This window comes from Notolepis coatsorum (assembly GCF_963971535.1).
Source record: "Notolepis coatsorum genome assembly, chromosome: 16".
Lineage (NCBI taxonomy): Eukaryota > Metazoa > Chordata > Actinopteri > Aulopiformes > Paralepididae > Notolepis > Notolepis coatsorum.
Window position 1 is genome coordinate 89,407,647 of NC_140180.1, and position 18,824 is coordinate 89,426,470.

Sequence of the window (18,824 nt, forward strand, 5' to 3'; positions counted from 1 at the left end):
GAAAACCGAGTTCAACCTTTTTAAATTCAAAATTCCAGGGGTACTATCTAATAGATGACCAAATAGTGAAGAACTAGCTAAATAGCTGCCCCCCCAATAAAATCCCTAGTTAAATTCAAGACATCACAAAAGACGAGACAGACGAGACATTTCCTCCTCCCCCTCCCACGAGACCGCCGGACTCCCCCGAACAAGCACCCCAACCCCGCTCAGCCGCACACGGCGGTCCTGACCTTCTCAGCTGCTGCGAACCATAGGTCAATCCCAGCCTGCCCCACCCCAATCACCCGCGCCGTGGATATCTCAAGATAAATCACATCCAACAGTGTTAGGGACCAGTTAATCACTGTGAGCTTCTCAGGCTCCTTCCATCTCATTGCTATTAGCTTCTTCGCTGCTGTGACGCCCGCTAGGACAACCCTTTTCAGTTGTACGGACGCGGGTAGTGTTGTTATATCGTTAAGGAGTAGCGTAACAGCTGTGAATGGGATAGTTAAGCCACACAGATCTGAAAGTTTGTCCGCTATTGACCTCCAGAAGCGGGCCACTGGTGGGCAATCCCAATACATATGCATATAAGTGCCAGTGGCCTTTTGAGAGCACAAAGGTGATATATTAACTCAGTGATGTTGTATTTTTTTTTTTTAGTTTTTGATCCACTTTTTCTCCCATTTTCTATATTTTCTCCCATCCCAATTTCGTATCATCCAATTCAACCCTCCCCTGTCACGAACGCTGTTTCTTGCCTCCCACAAGCCGGCTGCAATGTGGACTAAGTCATACATAGCACAAGTCCCCTCCGGTACTTGAGGTAACAGCAGTCGCATCTTTTCACCTGCGCAGCTCGATCTCTCAGTGGCGAGGAGTAACGCGTGGGAGGCTCACGCTGCCCCCGATACTTCCTGATTCTACTGTGCAGGCGCACCAACCGACCTGTAGGAGTCGCTGTCCACAACGCCCGATCCCCACCCATCAGTTTCCCACCCCCTAATACGGCCAATGTGTATTAGTATGAACGACCAGCTAAACTGAAAGCAATGTGGAGCGCTGGGCTCGAACAGTCGAGCCCAGCGTCTCTGCATTCGTGGCGAGCGCCTTGCCCACTACGCCACGTAGCCGCCCTCGTGATGTTGTATTTGTTATAGGTGATATATTAACTCAGTGATGTTGTATTTGTTATAGGTGATATATTAACTCAGTGAAGTTCTATTTGTTATAGGTGATATATTAACTCAGAGTTGTTGTATTTGTTATAGGTGATATATTAACTCAGTGATGTTGTATTTGTTATAGGTGATATATGAACTCAGTGATGTATTTGTTACAGGTGAAGCATTAATGAACTAACTCAGAGTTGTTGTATTTGTTATAGGTGATATATGAACTGAGTGAAGTTGTATTTGTTATAGGTGATATATTAACTCAGTGAAGTTGTATTTGTTATAGGTGATATTTTAACTCGGTGAAGTTGTATTTGTTATAGGTGATATATGAACTCAGTGAAGTTGTATTTGTTATAGGTGATATATGAACTCAGTGAAGTTGTATTTGTTATAGGTGATATATGAACTCAGTGAAGTTGTATTTGTTATAGGTGAAGTATTAATTAACTAACTCAGTGATGGTTGTATTTGTTACAGGTGCAGAGTTTGTGCGACCGGTCGTGGGCTACTTCTGTAACCTGTGTAAAGTGATCTATGCTGATGAGGATGAAGCCAAGAACGGACACTGCAGCACCATCTCCCACTATCAGAAATACAAGGTGACCACTTACATCATCTCTTAGGAATAGAGAAACTGTATTTTCATTTCATTTAGACAGTTATTTAATTCTCAGAAGAAATATTGAGGTTTCTCTCATTTTTAATGCTTTGAATATTGAGATTACAGGCATATTAAATTCTAATAATAGTCTAAAGATGATTAGACATTGAATAAATAGGACAAATATGATTTGTAATAATGTTTTTAAATTGTCTATAGTGTTCAATATCGGGGTCCAGCTCGTTGGTTGCCTCAAATGTGATCGTCTCTGCGTTAAAAAAAATGTTATAAGGCCTTGTCTGCCGGTGGGAATTCTGGAATTCCACACTAAGTTTGCACAACCTGATATTTCCCGGAGCAAAATGAAGAAAAGTGTACACGGTCCAGTTCAATGTATAACAAATGGAAGTTTATTTAACTAGGGGAGGATTCTAACTGAATGAAATGCGACTTAAAAGTTTTAGGAAAATTAAACAAAAGATTAGCAAAGCAAGATTCTGATCATAAGGTCTCTCCTCACTCTGTTCTCTCTCCGCTGCGATAAAGAACTGGCCCTGGTGAAACGAAACACTCCTGTTCTGTGGATTCTCTATCTTAAAGGTCCCATGTCTTATAAATGGCCTTTTCCAGTGTTTAGCATTGTTTTCTAGCAATGTGGGGTTGTATCAATGGGGTCTGTGTCTCTAATTCTCATTTTGGCTCATCAGTCCAGTCTTGAATTCACGAGATCCTCCCTCACTGAACTAAGCCATTCTGATTTGACTCGCTCGCTGACGTGAATAAGGCACTGGTTGTAGTCACCGTCCACAATCAACAATTCGCTCAACAACAGAGCGAGTGGAAATACTGACACTTCCTCAAACGGGTTGATGTGGCGCGGGTGCCGACAGAGAGAGAGCAGAGAACGAGCGAGAGATAGAGGGATACAGAGCATTTAGTGCAGGGGTCTCAAACTCGCGGGCCATTTGCGGCCCGCAGGATGATATTTTGCGGCCCCCTACTTGACATCAAAATGTAGTGTTAATGCGGCCCGCGCGCAACTGTTTGCCGAGTCGTTGCGCGAGAGTTGGACGATTATGGGGCTGCGGCACTGCAGATCCAATGATCCGCACGGACGTTAGACGGTGTTGCACTCGCTACACCCAGTCTGTATGTACCGTAATTCCTCTAATAGTAACCCCGGCTTGTATTTGTTTCAACTGTAGCGGATACCAGGCTTGTATTAGGAGGAGGCATGTATAAGAGAGAGGCCTATATTTCAAATTTTCAAACGGATCATAATGAATAAATCAACATTTATTTTGCACATATCATCGCACACATCCAAAAAGTCTGACAGTTTTGCACACATTTATTTAGTTTTTCATCTACTACATCATTTCATGGAGCTGGAATTAACTCGACACAAGAATTCAATATCCCGATGACTTCACTGGTGGCTATATTCAAACTCATTTAACTGTCAACTAAATTAATGTGTGCAAAACACTTTCTTTTTGGATGTGTGTAAGATTATGTGTACAATAAATCAGCAGTCAGATATGGTCCATAATTCTAATCTAGCAACATTGTGATATAAAGTGGTAACTTCCTGGCAATGGTAAGCCTTTTCTGTTTACTGGCTGACATCTTGATTGGAACATAACATTTGACTCGAGTCACATTCAATTCAACATGTCAGCGCCCAGAACTGTTAACCCAAAGTTGTTGAAATGGTTAAAAACTTAAAATGTTAAGTGTTTGACAAATAAGTGGCCCGCATTTTATGTTTACGTAATATAAAATGCTTCCATGTAAGTACAATGAAATTATATATCTGTACATACAGCAAGTAACCAGCAACTGGTACCTGTCATTTACTTTAATTGCGTCAAAGCTGTCCACGTAACATCACACTTATTTATATTAATTATATTTTCATCTTTATGTATTGGATTGTATAGATACAGCGTTTATTCATATAATAGAAAATTATATAATTAAAGGGGATATGCATTATAAATGGCTTTTCTGTGTTTAGCATGTTTTTATAGTAATAGGAGTTAGTATCAATGGGTCTCATTCCCGAAAATTGTCCAAAGAGTTATTTTGGAAGACTCATCTTGGAACCGACTGAGACGGAATCAATGACAAGTTCACTCTGAGTCCCGAACGTGCTTGTAATATGTCTTAAGTGGCTGAAACGGTCGCACCTGTGTAGGGCTGTCCCCGACTAAGGATTTGGATGGTCGACTAGGATTGGCCAAAATGTGCCGTTAGTAGACTATTGGTCGACAAAAAAAAGTATAATTAATTTTTTTTTTTAATATCATTCCATTTGGGCTGTGGGGGGTGCTTAATGTCTGAAGGAGTCGACTGAAGGCTTCTTGTCCTCTGCAAAAGCATGCAATTGGTCCACTGATGGATACATCTTGATATTTGTCTAGTGTGTTCATTAGATGGGTGAAATCCTCTTTCAGTGCCTCTGTGCCTGTTTTCGTAGGCAGTTAGCCTCTGGTATGCGTGCCATTAGCATTAGCCACGCTTCTAGGCCTCCTCTAATCCGCGTCGACTAATCGATTAACACTTTGACTGCCACTCACGGCTAATCTCGGGTTTACGATAGTTACGTTGAAAGCCACTCACGAGATTTCTCGGAATTTTTATTTTTTTTAGCGATCTGAAATCATATTGCATAACGCGAGCCTACCCTACCCAAGGGCCGCCGGCGATCGCCCCCTATCGTCTCCCAGATGGTAAATGGTAAATGGAATGGACTCAATGAAAATGGATGGGGGGAAAAAAATATTCCAGTCCACATTTTCCAGTCCACTGATGCAGCCGGGGTTACCAGAGTTCATTCTGGATCCTCTGAGCCCCGCTGATCATGAGTTCTACTCTATACACGTTAGATCTATACACTTATCGATTTTTTCGAATGGTGATCAGGAATTGGAATATACCATTTGGATACCATCTGATGTCAGGTAAGGAATCTATGTTATCAGTGTTAGGATAATCAGACTTGTTTTCGAGGAGATATAAGCTTTTTTCTGATATGTGCTCTATCGGTTTCACTGTAAAATCCATGAGGAAATGAAAACGGCTATTATCAGCGTGCGCCTCGAACGTACGTACGTGCGTGCGGGCACGTATACTATTGATCATCTAGCGTTTATTTGAAAACGATTCATAAATAGGCCGACAAATATCAACGTTCTGGAATATTCCAGTAAAAGGCGATTATCACAGAATGGGCTGTTTTTCACCTGAAAATGGGCGCTTTTCAAAATGCTCTCAAACGGAAATGAAGCGATAAAAAACCAATCTGCCTTGACAACACTGACTGGAAAATGATTCTTTGATAAGCGACGGGCAGATTAGACACATAGCCATAATTTAAAACATAGATTAGGCGATATTAACGTTAACATTGGCGCCGATGGTGGCATTCAAGCACTAAGTCGTACATAGATTAGGCGATATTAACGTTAACATTGGCGCCGATGGTGGCATTCAAGCACTAAGTCGTGCGCCCCCTGGTGGCACTGAAAGTGTTAATAGGGGTCAGCCCTACACCTGTGACATGATATCTGCTTGGCGAATGTGATTCTGTCTTAAACTCAAGCGTGTTCCCGTTCAGGTCATTTGCATACAAAACAACGCCTCCAGAGCTCCTTATGAGGCAAAGTCATAACGCAGCTGTGTGGAAATGGATGCGGAAGTGTCTTGCGCGACCCATCGAAATGAGATTAGATTAATGTATTGTCGTCATATAGTACAGCTCGTGGTACAACTGCCGCAGCGCGCGCACACACGCGTGCGCAGTATACTGAACGCAGTATAGGCTTATTATTCCATTAATGACTTGTTGCATTAGGATTTAGTAGATACTATATTCTCTGCCCTACGTACAGTATAGGTACAGTCTGTACTTATACTGTACGTAGGGCAGAGCATATATAGTATCTACAAAATCCTAATGAAACAACTAGAATATTTTAAGCCTATACTGTTCATTACACGTAGGCCATACTGGCGCACACAAGACTTGCTATTTCCATGTGATTAGCTTTAGTTCTTATTTATTTATCCACTGTCATTTCAGTGTTGGTGTATATAGGCTATATAGTGTATTTCAATATAAGTTTAATTTATTGATATATTCGAAGGAATGCAGGTTTATAGCTATAAATGTACAGTAAATGACCAAGTATGGTTTTGTCAATATTCCAATGTAGTTTTGCTTGTACAGTGTCCCCCACCCACCCCTCCTACCCAACCTCCTCCAAGTTTCTACGTCAAATGTATATGCTCTCTTTTCTGGACTCTTTGTATCACAAACCGTACTGTATTTGCAAATCTGGTATGTCATAAATGTATAGATGTAGCAGTACTGTCCATCTGTATGTCATGTGTGTCATATATGTTATGATGAGTTGAAAATGGGGGACCCTGATGTAAACGAGACGAAAGTCTTTCTCTGGTCTGCATCCCCTTATGTAATTGAGCTGTACTGTACCCATTCTGCAATCTGTTAATAAAGTTATCAATCAATCAAAGGTCTGTCCCATTGTATACCAATCAATGGGATACATTGCATGTTGACCTGCATTCTTTCAAATGTATATAATTAATCATTAAAACAGATGTGTAAGAAATACAAATTCCACAGAAGGCATTAAATAATTATTATTTTCAATCATTTCACAATAATTGCATATTAATTAAAGTAATTATACATTTGTCCAAAATAGCTGGTTCAGATATGGTTAAGGAGCTGCCCTGTGATCGGATGAATCCATATTATTTATTTTTCCGACATCAAATGCGTAATTTCTTATCGTACAAATATTGTCATTTATTTTAATTATGATTAAGTAATTAATTCCAAGGAGGCCTGTAGCGTTAACATGAAGGAATCACTATGAGAACACAGTCTGTCAAGTTAATAAAATTTTCAATTGTCTATCAATCATAAGAGTGCTCCTCAGCACTCTTAAATCTGCTCTCAGCCACGCTCAAATCTGATCTCAGGAAAATTTGGGGACTCGCGTTACCAGCCCTAATATGTCTTAAATGGGCAGAAATCTGCCTAAGAGGAAATTGTCGTAAATTCGTTCGGGAATGAGACCCAATGGGTCTGTGTCTCTAATTAGCATATTCATCAGTCTAGTCTCGAGTTCACGAGATCCTCCCTCACTCAACTAAACTGTTCTGATTTGACGGTATTCCTGACGTGAATCTGCAGTAACGCCCCCTCTATGGTCATAGTGCAGTGTAACCCGACACTTCCTCAAAACGAGAGGTCGCTCCGAGAGCGTGCTTCGAGTCGTGATACAGGGGGACTCTGGGAGAGACAGAGGAGATCGCTCCGTATGAGCCTCTCTCTCCCTCAACATCTGTCTCTCCCTCTCTCTTGAGTCGGGAGCACTATATCACTGTAATATCTTTGCGCATGCTCCCATGCCTGTATTCAGATCCGTACAATAATAATCACAGGTATATTGTCATTTGAAACAAGTTACCAATGCATTGTCCCGTGGGATTATGCCCCGCGGCGAAATTAATTAGTATCCCCCTCAATCTGTCACTCGCAGACTGTGTGGGTGACTGTCACTAAAGTGTTTATGGGCAGAGCCAGGCCAACAGCCTGAAATCCAAAGTGAGAAATGATGCTTCGGAGTACTTGATTAGAAATATAAAATTATTATTTTTTTAATAAAACCTTACAGGGGTGTTCCATAAACTCACAGGAATTGTGTAAAGTTGCCCAAATAGTGCTAGGAATAGCAATGCATGTCCCCTTTAAGTTAAAAAAAGGGTAGGAATTAAAGTGTACAAGTTTCAAGTTATTTATTTGTCACAAATAAAATACACGTACTTTACAGTGAAATGCTTTGTTCTGTATGAGCCCCTGAGGATGTGCTTCATACAGTAGTAGTACAATGAGTAAAAAAACAAGACTGAGATACAAATGCAGACAATACTTCTTCCTACTCCTTTTTCGAACAGGGTAAACCAAATTAACATTTGTTTGTATACTTGTTTGAAAATAAAAATCATTCATTCAATGACACTATTGAAACCCATGTGTTTTCCTTCCCAGGATCATACTGGACGGGACCCGTGGGCCAGCTGAACACTGCAGTCCTGTGAAGGTGCTGAGACGGCCAGCTGAGCACCACTGCAGTCCTGTGAAGGTGCTGAGACGGCCAGATTCAACATGAGTGATAAATACATTTCATTCCTCGAGACACAGAAGAACCAGAAGATCTGAGTCACTTTTTTTTCTTTTCGTTTTGCCCTTGCGTTTCCATACAGTATTCCAGGTTTTGGGAGAAGCTGTTAATATTTCTCTGTTCCTGATCATTAGTCTCATGTAATATTACTGTAAGTGCAAATATAAACACTAACTGCAAAGAGTTAGAAAACATGTCTCAGCTAATACTTGAATACCAACAGGAGTTTGGGTTTACATTTTAAATGTACTCAATGACTGATAGATTTGGACATTGGTTATGTACATTGAACATGGATGTAATACAGGATTTAAAATATGTGTGCAATTGATAATAAATTCTACCTTACACCTTAAAGACTGTAAAATTTTATTCACTGTTCACCTCAAACTCTGTCTGGAAAACAACCCATGTTTGTTTGGAAATTTTTAAATTAATCTTATTGAATACAGCACATTTACAATACATAAAACATTTTATACTACTGTACTAGTCCAATAATACCTTGAGAAAGTGATTTTTAAAAGTTTTAATAGCATTGAAGTATTCAATAAGCTCACAGATCTGAAAGTTGAATAAAAAATTAAACATACAGGAACATTCATTTGGCTACAGTTCACTATAGGAATAGAGGCATACAAAAACATTGGTTCACACATTCAAAGTTTGATCCTTGCACAGTGATTAAAGAGACAAACTTGGACACAGTAGCATCTAATTAACTGATTCCGTGGAAAACGATACTTGATCAAACTAGAGTCATGTACGTGGGTGTTCAGTAGAAAATAGTTCCTACATTAACCCATTCTCTGCCGGGCATTGTACCCTCTCTGCCAGCGCTATAAGTCTATGGAGATGTTCACCTTCTTTGCAGGGCTATAACTTTTTAAATTGTATTGCTAAATTGACATTACTATGGCCCATTCAACATCAATTATCTATCGTTCAGGCTGTAGGAACGTTTTACTTTTTTATTCATACTAAAATACCGTCTAGAGTATAAATGTTTTTATCGTTTTCTGCTGTATTTCATAGAACGTGAGATATAGGCATAAATGCATATATTAGATGATCAAATGCAGTTTGATACAGATCAACGTTATATTAAAAATGTCAACTGTACATGGTCCTAAACGTCATACTGGTCATCTGCGGGTGAACGGAGGGGGGGTCGTTTATAATTCAATGACAGACGTTAAATGATTTATGTAGTATGGGTGATATATTGATGATCAGAGCAGTTTGTATCGAAAATGGTAAAGAAAAACGCTGAAACTCACCCCAGTCTCCTCGTAGCGTTGGGCGATGAGAGTGGAGCAAACTGATCCCAATTATGGGATGTTGATCGATGCGATCCATTTCCGGTTTGTATATTACTAATACACACGTCCAAATTATTGAGTTATGGCAAAGATCCATATCGACGGTGTCTGTATTGAGCCCCGGGACGATAAGCGAGTGGCCGGACGAAAATAGGGGACGGACCCGGCACTTCCGGTTTGGCAACTCGCCGATCGGCCACCAGGTGGCGGTATTGAAGCGTTGCAGAGTTGTGATGGCTCAGACAGCATCACCCAAGACTCCGTGGGTGAAATATGAATACCATGACGAAAATATGAAATATTGATCTCAAAAACACCTTACAGAGTTATTGGCAGACAACGCATGGCGGAGAAACCCGCCTTAATACTTGATTGGCGGAGAATGGGTTAAACTACTCAACGTTTGTAAATCTTGAAACCAGGTCATTTCTGGACTAAAGGATTAAAAAAATATGTGGTGCCATTTTGAGCGCAACAAACCAAGTGCCATTCACCTCCATTGTATTGGGAGTGACGGCAGACATCTTTACAACGGATATCTCCAACTTACAAATCACACCGAAACTAGCTGGATGGATAGATGGCACTCTGGGTGCCATTCTTTTGAGTGAACTGCCCCTTTAACGTGTCGTTACACAGTAACAGATTTTCCTTTCCGATTGCCCTGTGTCTTCTCTTTCTCCAGGTGTTTCTAGAAGAGAGGAGAGACATGGGAAGATTAAACTGGGATTAAAGCAACAAAAAAAAACTACTGACTAAACTTTTTTTCAGGCCAAGTCATTCTTATTTTAATCTTTATTTATTAGCGTTTTAAGGGAACTAGATCATTTTGAACATCTTTTCTATTGCCAGTTTGCTTTTACGTAATATCAATTCATTAAATGAAACTGATTGCAAGGGTTGACTGACTTTGTCATACAAATAAACAAATCTACATACTGTAACTTTTCAGTATTGTGTATAGTTCAAATGATGTATGGTCTATAGTTCAAATTCAGTATTGTCTAGTTCAAATTCAGTATTGTGTATAGTTCAAATTATGTATTGTGTATAGGGCAAATACAGTAAAATAGCATTTTAAAACTGTCCTGTAACATTTTATATGTTTAAAGAGAATGTAGCGTAGATCAGCCTATGATTTATGGTAACGTCGATTCCCTTCTTCAGATGACTTTGGTATCTCTCATAAGAAGACAGGCTCATGCTCCTCAGTGCAGGGCTGATCCATTTGAGGCGTTTTTCTCTGTTGCCTTCATGTGGGACTTGATAATGGCTAAGCCTTCATAATTATGTCTCAATGTTCAGCCTGGCCCTGTCTTTTTCAATTATGTCATCCATGATGTTAAATGATCCTTCGACAAGAGGGCCAGTGAACAATGACAGAAGGGCCTTTACCAACTTCCCTAAAATGGGGAATATCATCCCTCCTTCTGGCGTCTTCGTGGCCAAGATCTTACTCCACCAGTCAACATCGATTTGTTCAGTATTCTCCTCAGTGTTTGGCCTGTGCTCCTAAATCTGGTAGGCTCGCACCTCTTCATTCAGTTGACCAAGCTCCTCAGATTTCACTGCATTTGGCAAGGACTTGGCTAAGGTGTTGAATGCAAATGATGTATAGTTCAAATGATGTATTGTGTATAGTTCAAATTCAGTATTATTGTATAGTTCAAATTCAGTATCGTGTATACCGTAGTTCAAATTTCAGGCTCCAGACTAACTTTTTACATTGGTTGCACCAGTGCGCCTAACTTTTTCATTTAGGTGCACCCAAACATTTTCGCCACGCCTTTTGCCTCTGCAATAATACATTTTAAGCATTACCATTACTTTTTTTTGTCAGTTCCCATACAGATTAGTAATGACTTACTCGCAGGTTTTTTCTAGTTTAGTACTGTGTAGAGTCTTGACTTTAGGCACATAGCGATTGAATGAAAACGTTATTTAACAGATTGCAGAATGGTATTGCAGTACAGTACAGCTCAATACACAATTGTTAAGGGGAGACCAGAGAAAGACGTTTGTCTTGTTTACATCAGGGTCTCCCATTTTCAATTCATAGTGAACATTGCTGTGGTTGAGTAGTAGTACCTACTTACTGGTCACGGGAGGCTTCAATAACGTTTGAATGATAAATCCATTTTGTGAATACATTTGTTGAAACAACTTTGTTGGCCGACGGGCCGGCTCCTGCTACCTTAACGTTAGCTGCGTTAACGTGCATGACACATACCTGTAATGTTAAGCAGCTTGTGTTCCGCTGGGAAAGCATCACTGCATACTTTGTTTAATCCAAACGTCCATTCGGAAACGTATTATGAAACCAGTATGAGACGATGTGCTTATTTATCATTTCAATTCGAAAAGTTGATGCTCACATGGCTATTTTGTTTAGCCTGTCATTCAGCCAAGATGAATTTCAGGGTGATGATAAGAGCAGTCTTGAAACACCGCTATCTTCAAACTTCCATTCCTCTCGAAACTTTTTTGTTAGGTGGTCCCACTCATCCTTTTCATCTGAGAAAACCGCGGTGGTTTTTTTTAGTGGCCGGCTTACTCCTTCTATTTAACGCTATTAAGCTAACGTTAGCTAATCGGTATAGCAGGCGTGCGTAACGTTACAGTGCAAGCAGGTACATAAGCAGGTGGTGGATGTGACGTCGGTAAACAAGGAGAGATTCGCGCAAGGCTGCAAAAAAGGAGACTGTCTTAAGACCAAAACACACTGCAGTTTTAATTATTTTACATTACTATTTTGTTACCCGCCATGTGGCGGACAGACCTCAGACCTCGCAAATGTCACTCGCCAAACCTGCCCGCCATTGGCGCTTGGTGGGTGCTTATGTTGTTCCGTCTACAAATCATTAATCCGTCACGCGACTCCAATCAAATTGACGGAAATCCGTCTCGAGACGGAACGCTTTAATGCCTGATTACCTGTCACTTTCAGTTTAAATATTAATACGTAATTAGTTACCAACATGTGTTCCAGGTTCACAAAAATTAAAATAAGTGATACTCAAGTAATGAATAACAAACTATAGCACCAGCATGTCATTTATCTAATCAAGTGCATTTCACGTGAGGGAATACACATGCATGCAACATATAAACATTCATTTTGGACCCACTTTTATTTTTTTGTGTGATTTATTTAGTTTTATCGATCATTTGTTTGGGACAAACCCAGTTTAGGGTAAGGGGTGTTGGTGCAGGAGGAAATGGTTAAAATGAGAGATCCAGGTATTGATATGTCAAGTCTGATTGTAATTCTGATGTGCACCTGGCACCAGCAACGCAGGCCCCCACGCGCCTGCGCAGCCCAAGGCCGGTCCCACACAGCGGCCGATGAAAAGAACCAGCCTCCACGGCGATGAAATAACCAGCCTCCACCCCACACCGCAGGGCGATGAAAGAACCAGCCTCCACCCCGCAGGGCGATGAAAGAACCAGCCTCCACCCCGCAGGGCGATGAAAGAACCAGCCTCCACCCCGCAGGGCGATGAAAGAACCAGCCTCCACACCACACCGCAGGGCGATGAAAGAACCAGCCTCCACACCGCAGGGCGATGAAAGAACCAGCCTCCACCCCACACCGCAGGGCGATGAAAGAACCAGCCTCCACACCGCAGGGCGATGAAAGAACCAGCCTCCACACGGCAGGGCGATGAAAGAACCAGCCTCCACACGGCAGGGCGATGAAAGAACCAGCCTCCACATGGCAGGGCGATGAAAGAACCAGCCTTCACCCACACCGCGCCCAGAAGCATTATTTACTGAATATAGGTATTCTTGTTCAGCACCAATACACATGACTGCACTACACGTTAACACTTTGAGTGCCAGCCACGAGAAATCTCGTTATTTCATGCCATGCGTTGAGTGCCAATGACGAAATCTTGTTATTTAATCGTTATTGCTTTTATTAGCGATATCCATAAATGTTTCATCCATCCAGCCTCACGTTACCATTGGGACTGTATGAGCTCGAACAGGGAAAATACCGCCCCCTGTCGTCTCCCGGATGGTAATGCACCCATTGGATTGGACTCAATGAAAATGGATGAGAAAAGAAAACTCCGGAATCCACATTTTACTTCTCAGGCATGTAACCCGAGCCGATCGGATTCATTGTGGACCCTCAGAACAGTGTGGAATATGCGTTTAGAGTACCTAACGTTGGATCAATAAAAGCGATTGATACTTGGAATGGCGATTAGGAATTGGAATAATCTTTTTGCAGAACATCTGATGTGAGGTAAGGAACTATATTACCAGTCTTGGGGTAATCAGTTTTTTTCACAGCAGATCACAACGTGTCCTGTATGTGTGTGCGCTGACCAGGAAATAGATAATCGATTTTTCAGCCCGCTTCTCTAGCATGCATAAGTACACAATATACTATCTATAATCTAGCGTTTATTTTAAAACGATTCATAAATAGGCCGAAAAATGACGTTTTGTGTATTCCATTAAAGGGCGATTATCTTATCACAGGCCTTAACGACTACAGACCAGTCGCCCTGACGTCTGGTCATGAAGGTCTTTGAGTGCCTTGTCCTGGCCCACCTGAAGTCCACCACAGACCCTCTTTCTGGACCCCCTGCAGTTTGCATACACTGCAGTTTGCATACAGAGCCAACCGTTCCACGGACGATGCTGTGAACATGGCTCTGCATTATGTCCTGGAACACCTGGACACTGCAGGGACCTACGCCAGGATTCTGTTGGTGGACTTCAGCTCGGCCTTCAACACCATCCTCCCGCACATCCTGGAGCACCAGATGTCCCTGCTGCAGGTGCCGGACTCTACCTGCAGGTGGATTACGGACTTCCTGACAAACCGGTCACAGCGGGTGAAGTTGGGAATTAACATCTCCGATCCCAAGTCCATCAGCACTGGCTCCCCACAGGGCTGCGTTCTGTCCCCACTACTATTCTCCCTGTACACCCCTCGGTCAAACTCCTGAAGTTTGCGGACGACACCACCCTGGTGGGTCTCATATCCAGGGGGGACGAGTCCGCCTACAGGAGGGAGATCGAGAGGCTGCTGAGCTGGTGCAGCTGCAACAACCTGGACCTCAACGCCCAGAAAACAGTGGAGATGGTAGTGGACTTCAGGCGGAAGGCAGCCCCCCCCACCCCGATCATTCTGGGAGGCACCCCGGTGGCCTCTGTGGAGTCCTGCCGCTTCCTCGGCATGACACTCTCCCGGGACCTGAAATGGGAGCTGAACACCATCGCTCTCAATAAAAAGGCCCGGAAGAGGATGTTCTTCCTACGTCAGCTGAGGAAGTTCAGGCTGCCGAGGACTATGATGGTCCAGTTCTACACTGCCATCATCCAGTCCATCCTCACCTGGTTCCCTGCAGCCACGGTCAGGGACAAGGCCAAGCTGCAGCGGGTGATACGATCAGCAGAGAGGGTGATCGGCTGCACCCTTCCCTCCCTCCCTCCAGGGCCTTGAGGAGGGCGAGGAAGATCATGGCAGACCCCGCCCACCTGGGTCACAACCTCTTTACCATGCTCCCCCACGGCAGGGGGCTATGGCTGCCCAAGACATTAAAGTCCCGCCATAGACTCAGCTTCTTCCCCTCAGCAGCTCGCCTGGTAAACGAGTCAGGTGTCCCCTTGCTCCCCCTCTATGGCGAGCTGCTAGGGCTGGACCTCTGGACTTGAACTGTGCTGCACTGTTTCCATGTCCCCTACCACTGCACTTTACTGTCTTATTGTTGTCTCACTGTTTCGCACTTATTTATTTATCATTATTATTATTATTATGTTCCTATTTGTGAAAACCAATCATGCACTGTAATGTCAAATCACGTTCCATTTTGTACCTGTACAAAATGGTGAATAAAGAAATCTGAATCACAGAATCTTTTTTTCTTTTTTTTGGAAATTTCCAAAAACGTTCGTTTTTCAAAACGGTATAAAACGGAACTGTATCTGTAGCCATAATATAGAAATAGCTCCGCGAAAATCATGAAATATCGGAAAATCTGTCTAAAGAGGCTGGCATTCAAGCGATAAATCGTGTGCCCCCTGCTGGCACTCAAAGTGTTAAGGTGTGGGGAAAGTATGGACTTTGAAATGGAAGATGTGTAGGAACCCTGAATACAAGGGGAAGACTATTTGAAATTACCCGGTTCTTCATTTAACGTTATGCGATAAATTAAGTATACCATTACCAACGTGCTTCATATTCCTTTTCGACTTTCTCCATAAAAAAAAATGGAATTATTGGAATTATTATTAATCTTGCATTACAGTACATTTAAACTCTACTAGGAAGTATAACCTTGTGCCAGGTCTGATTCATCATGGCCTACTGTCTGTGTCCCAATAACCGAGAAATCTCTCATCATCATTATACTGAGATATAATCAAGAAATCAGCTGGTTAGTGTGAACAAGATTTTGACCAGATTAAGTCCCTTTTATGGGCTGTTGCCCACAAATAGAGTTATTTTCAATACTTGCATTTTGACTACTTAAATCAAATCAAATTTATTTGTAAGGCCCGACAACACACGTTAATGTCCCCATGGGCCGGACTGTCCCGGACACATCTTCTTTAAACAAGTCAAGAAGAAACATCACAATAAATCAAGAACAAAACAAAAAAACACCATGAAATCCAAAATAAAATGTATAAATAAATGCAACAACTCTACTTCCTGATTAAAAGTTAGTTCAACCCAACCCTGCCATGAATAGTTACAAGGAAATCTTGAAATCTGTCGGCCGTCCATCTTTATCTGACAGATAACTTTCCATACCTTCAGTTTATCGTAGTGAGCCTGGCTGCTACAGTGGACCTTCTTGGCCGTCTCTTCGTTGGAGTAGAAGAGGAAACAGACTCGGCAGTAGTAACCCATCTTCACATGTTCAACTCCTGCAATAAGACACCGTACATGTTACCCAGAGATATTTGGATCTTTACACACACATTATTTGAATGTTCATATCTGATACATTGGCTTCTCCAGAGTCTCCCAAGTAAGGTTTCAGAATTATATTCATATAACATGAATATCATATGATTTCGGTATCCATTTTCGACATAGGCTAACAAGGGATTTTCTGATGTGGGTGTGATGGCCAGTGAGAGCTAGTATGGAGGTCTAATTGAGACCGGCCTTTATTTGTCAAAATGTGTAGATGTACCCAGCCAGTAAAAGGGAATCTGCGTTTAATTGACTTAAATTAAGTCTAAGGTAGATTCTCTATGAATCACAATTACCTAGGCAATTCGATTACCATTAACCTTTGTGTTACACAAAGCTTGTATATTGTGTGTCGTTCTGCTTAGCTAATGTTGGCAATCTGTAGGATTTTCCACGCTAACAATTTATAGTTCTATGGTCATGAAAATGTTTAAACTATATATGAATATAGTTATATGAAAAAACTATTTTGAATCTTAGAAGATAGAATCTCCATGTTTGAGCTAACTTCACGTTTCCATACAGTTTACAACTCACAGATGAAATCAGGATTTATTTTCATATCCCGGACTCGATCCCCCAATGTATACCTGAACCGTAGTAGAGTACAGGGGAGTACACTCTAGGGCCGAAGTGCCGGTCATGTAACGTGCTTGTTATAACTAGCCGGACTTTGGGGTAATTCCCTCTGTAAAGTGGTGACAGTAAACCAGGAAACCATTCTGGGCGTTTATTTCCGTTTGCAGCTCTCTATTCTTCATGTTAGTGACTAACGTTACACGCAGATTGGGTGCTGCCTCTCTCTGACGTGGTCCTGACATTAGCTATAGGCTAGCTATCTATAACGTTGGTGTGGTCCCGACGTTAGCCATAGGCTAGCTATCTATAACATTGGTGTGGTCCCGACGTTAGCTATAGGCTAGCTATCTATAACGTTGGTGTGGTCCCGACGTTAGCCATAGGCTAGCTATCTATAACATTGGTGTAGTCCTGACGTTAGCTATAGGCTAGCTATCTATAACGTTGGTGTGGTCCCGATGTTAGCTATAGGCTAGCTATCTATAACGTTGGTGCGGTCCCAAAGTTAGCTATAGGCTAGCTATCTATAACGTTGGTGTGGTCCCGACATTAGCTATAGGCTAGCTATCTATAACGTTGGTGTGGTCCCGACGTTAGCTATAGGCTAGCTATCTATAACGTTGGTGTGGTCCCGACGTTAGCTATAGGCTAGCTATCTATAACGTTGGTGTGGTCCCGACGTTAGCTATAGGCTAGCTATCTATAACGTTGGTGTGGTCCCGAGTGTGGCGGGGACAGCGGAGAGAGGCAGCACTTATTTCCCCCAATTATGAACAATGATGACAAGTTGTGATATTTAACTAGCTATGTATGTGCATTCAAATTCACTAACGTTAAAATAGTGTTATAATAATGTTAGTTTTAAGTTGGAGAAGGGCATATATCCCACAACGCATCACTCTTAACACATTGTCTGCCAGGCATTGTGCCCATCCTTATGCCCAGTCTGCCAGTGCTGTAACCCTATGGAGATGTTTACCTTCTTTGCAGGGCTATAACTTTTCAAATATTATAGCTATATCGACATTACTATGGCCCATTCAACATCGGTATCTATCGTTCCGGATGTGGGAACGTTATATTTTTTTCATTCATACATTGTCGTGTTAATACCGTCGTGAATATAAGTATGTTTTTAAGGTTGTCTGCAGTAATTCCTAAAACGCGAGTTATAGGCCCTGACGCATATGATAGATTATCGATTGGCGTTTCTTTCCTATACACGCTATATAATTTTTTTTTAAATGTATATGATCGGTATACATTATGTGTATGCGTGAAGGAAAGGGGGGGGGTCGTTTATAATTCCTTGATCGTCAGTAGCGTCTTTTATTACTATGGGTTCATACGTTGATCAGATGGATTGCCGTGAAATGAATAAACAATCGGGCTGAAAATAACGTTAGTTTCCTCTTACTGGAGGAAAAATATTCCAATTATTTGACGTCGATCTGCTAGATCCATTTCCCGTTTGTATGATGCAATAAACGCCGAAATCATATTGATTATTGCGTTTCGAAAGCGATCCCAATGCACTCGAGTGTGTATCTAGATCCACGCTACAAGATATTACTGCCGGAGGAATTTACTCGATGCACCGAGCGCCACTTCCGGTTTGGCTTGGGAGTGTAACTTGCCCGACATCCACCAGGCGGCGGTATTGAGGCGTTGCAATATCAGACAGGGTCCAGCTGCAGTCCCGGAGGGAGGCTGGATGAATTATGAATGCCATGGTGAAAAAATTTAATATTGATCCCAAAAACGAGTGTCCAATGTGTTAAAGGAGCAACACCCTAATCTACTGTTATCACATTTCAGAACGTTGAGGGACAAATGGATAGATTATCAAACATGTTTAAAATAGTTTCGAGACTCCTACGACCTTAATCTTTTTCTAATCATGATCGCGGGTAAACTTGCATGTCTTAATAATAAAAAAATATATACCGTAATTCCTCTAATAGTGACCGGTATTCAATTACAAACCGGGTC

General features: G+C 41.8%; 2 protein-coding genes across 3 annotated transcripts in view; one reads left to right on the top strand and one right to left on the bottom strand.

Moving 5' to 3' along the window:
- matr3l1.1 (matrin 3-like 1.1) overlaps positions 1–9,923 on the top strand; it is a 66,797-nt gene extending 56,874 nt beyond the window's left edge. For both annotated transcript variants that reach the window (XM_084331544.1, XM_084331545.1), the window contains exons 21-22: positions 1,641–1,762; positions 7,853–9,923. In XM_084331544.1, the coding sequence (XP_084187670.1) occupies positions 1,641–1,762; positions 7,853–7,885 (155 nt within the window). In that variant the 3' untranslated portion in view covers positions 7,886–9,923. The remainder of the gene's footprint in view (positions 1–1,640; positions 1,763–7,852) is intronic.
- LOC311243051 (uncharacterized protein) overlaps positions 9,862–18,824 on the bottom strand; it is a 96,953-nt gene continuing 87,990 nt past the window's right edge. The window contains exons 22-23 of the mRNA XM_084332122.1: positions 16,086–16,201; positions 9,862–9,998 (exon numbers count right to left, since the gene is read on the bottom strand). Of these exons, the coding sequence (XP_084188248.1) occupies positions 9,939–9,998; positions 16,086–16,201 (176 nt within the window). The 3' untranslated portion in view covers positions 9,862–9,938. The remainder of the gene's footprint in view (positions 9,999–16,085; positions 16,202–18,824) is intronic.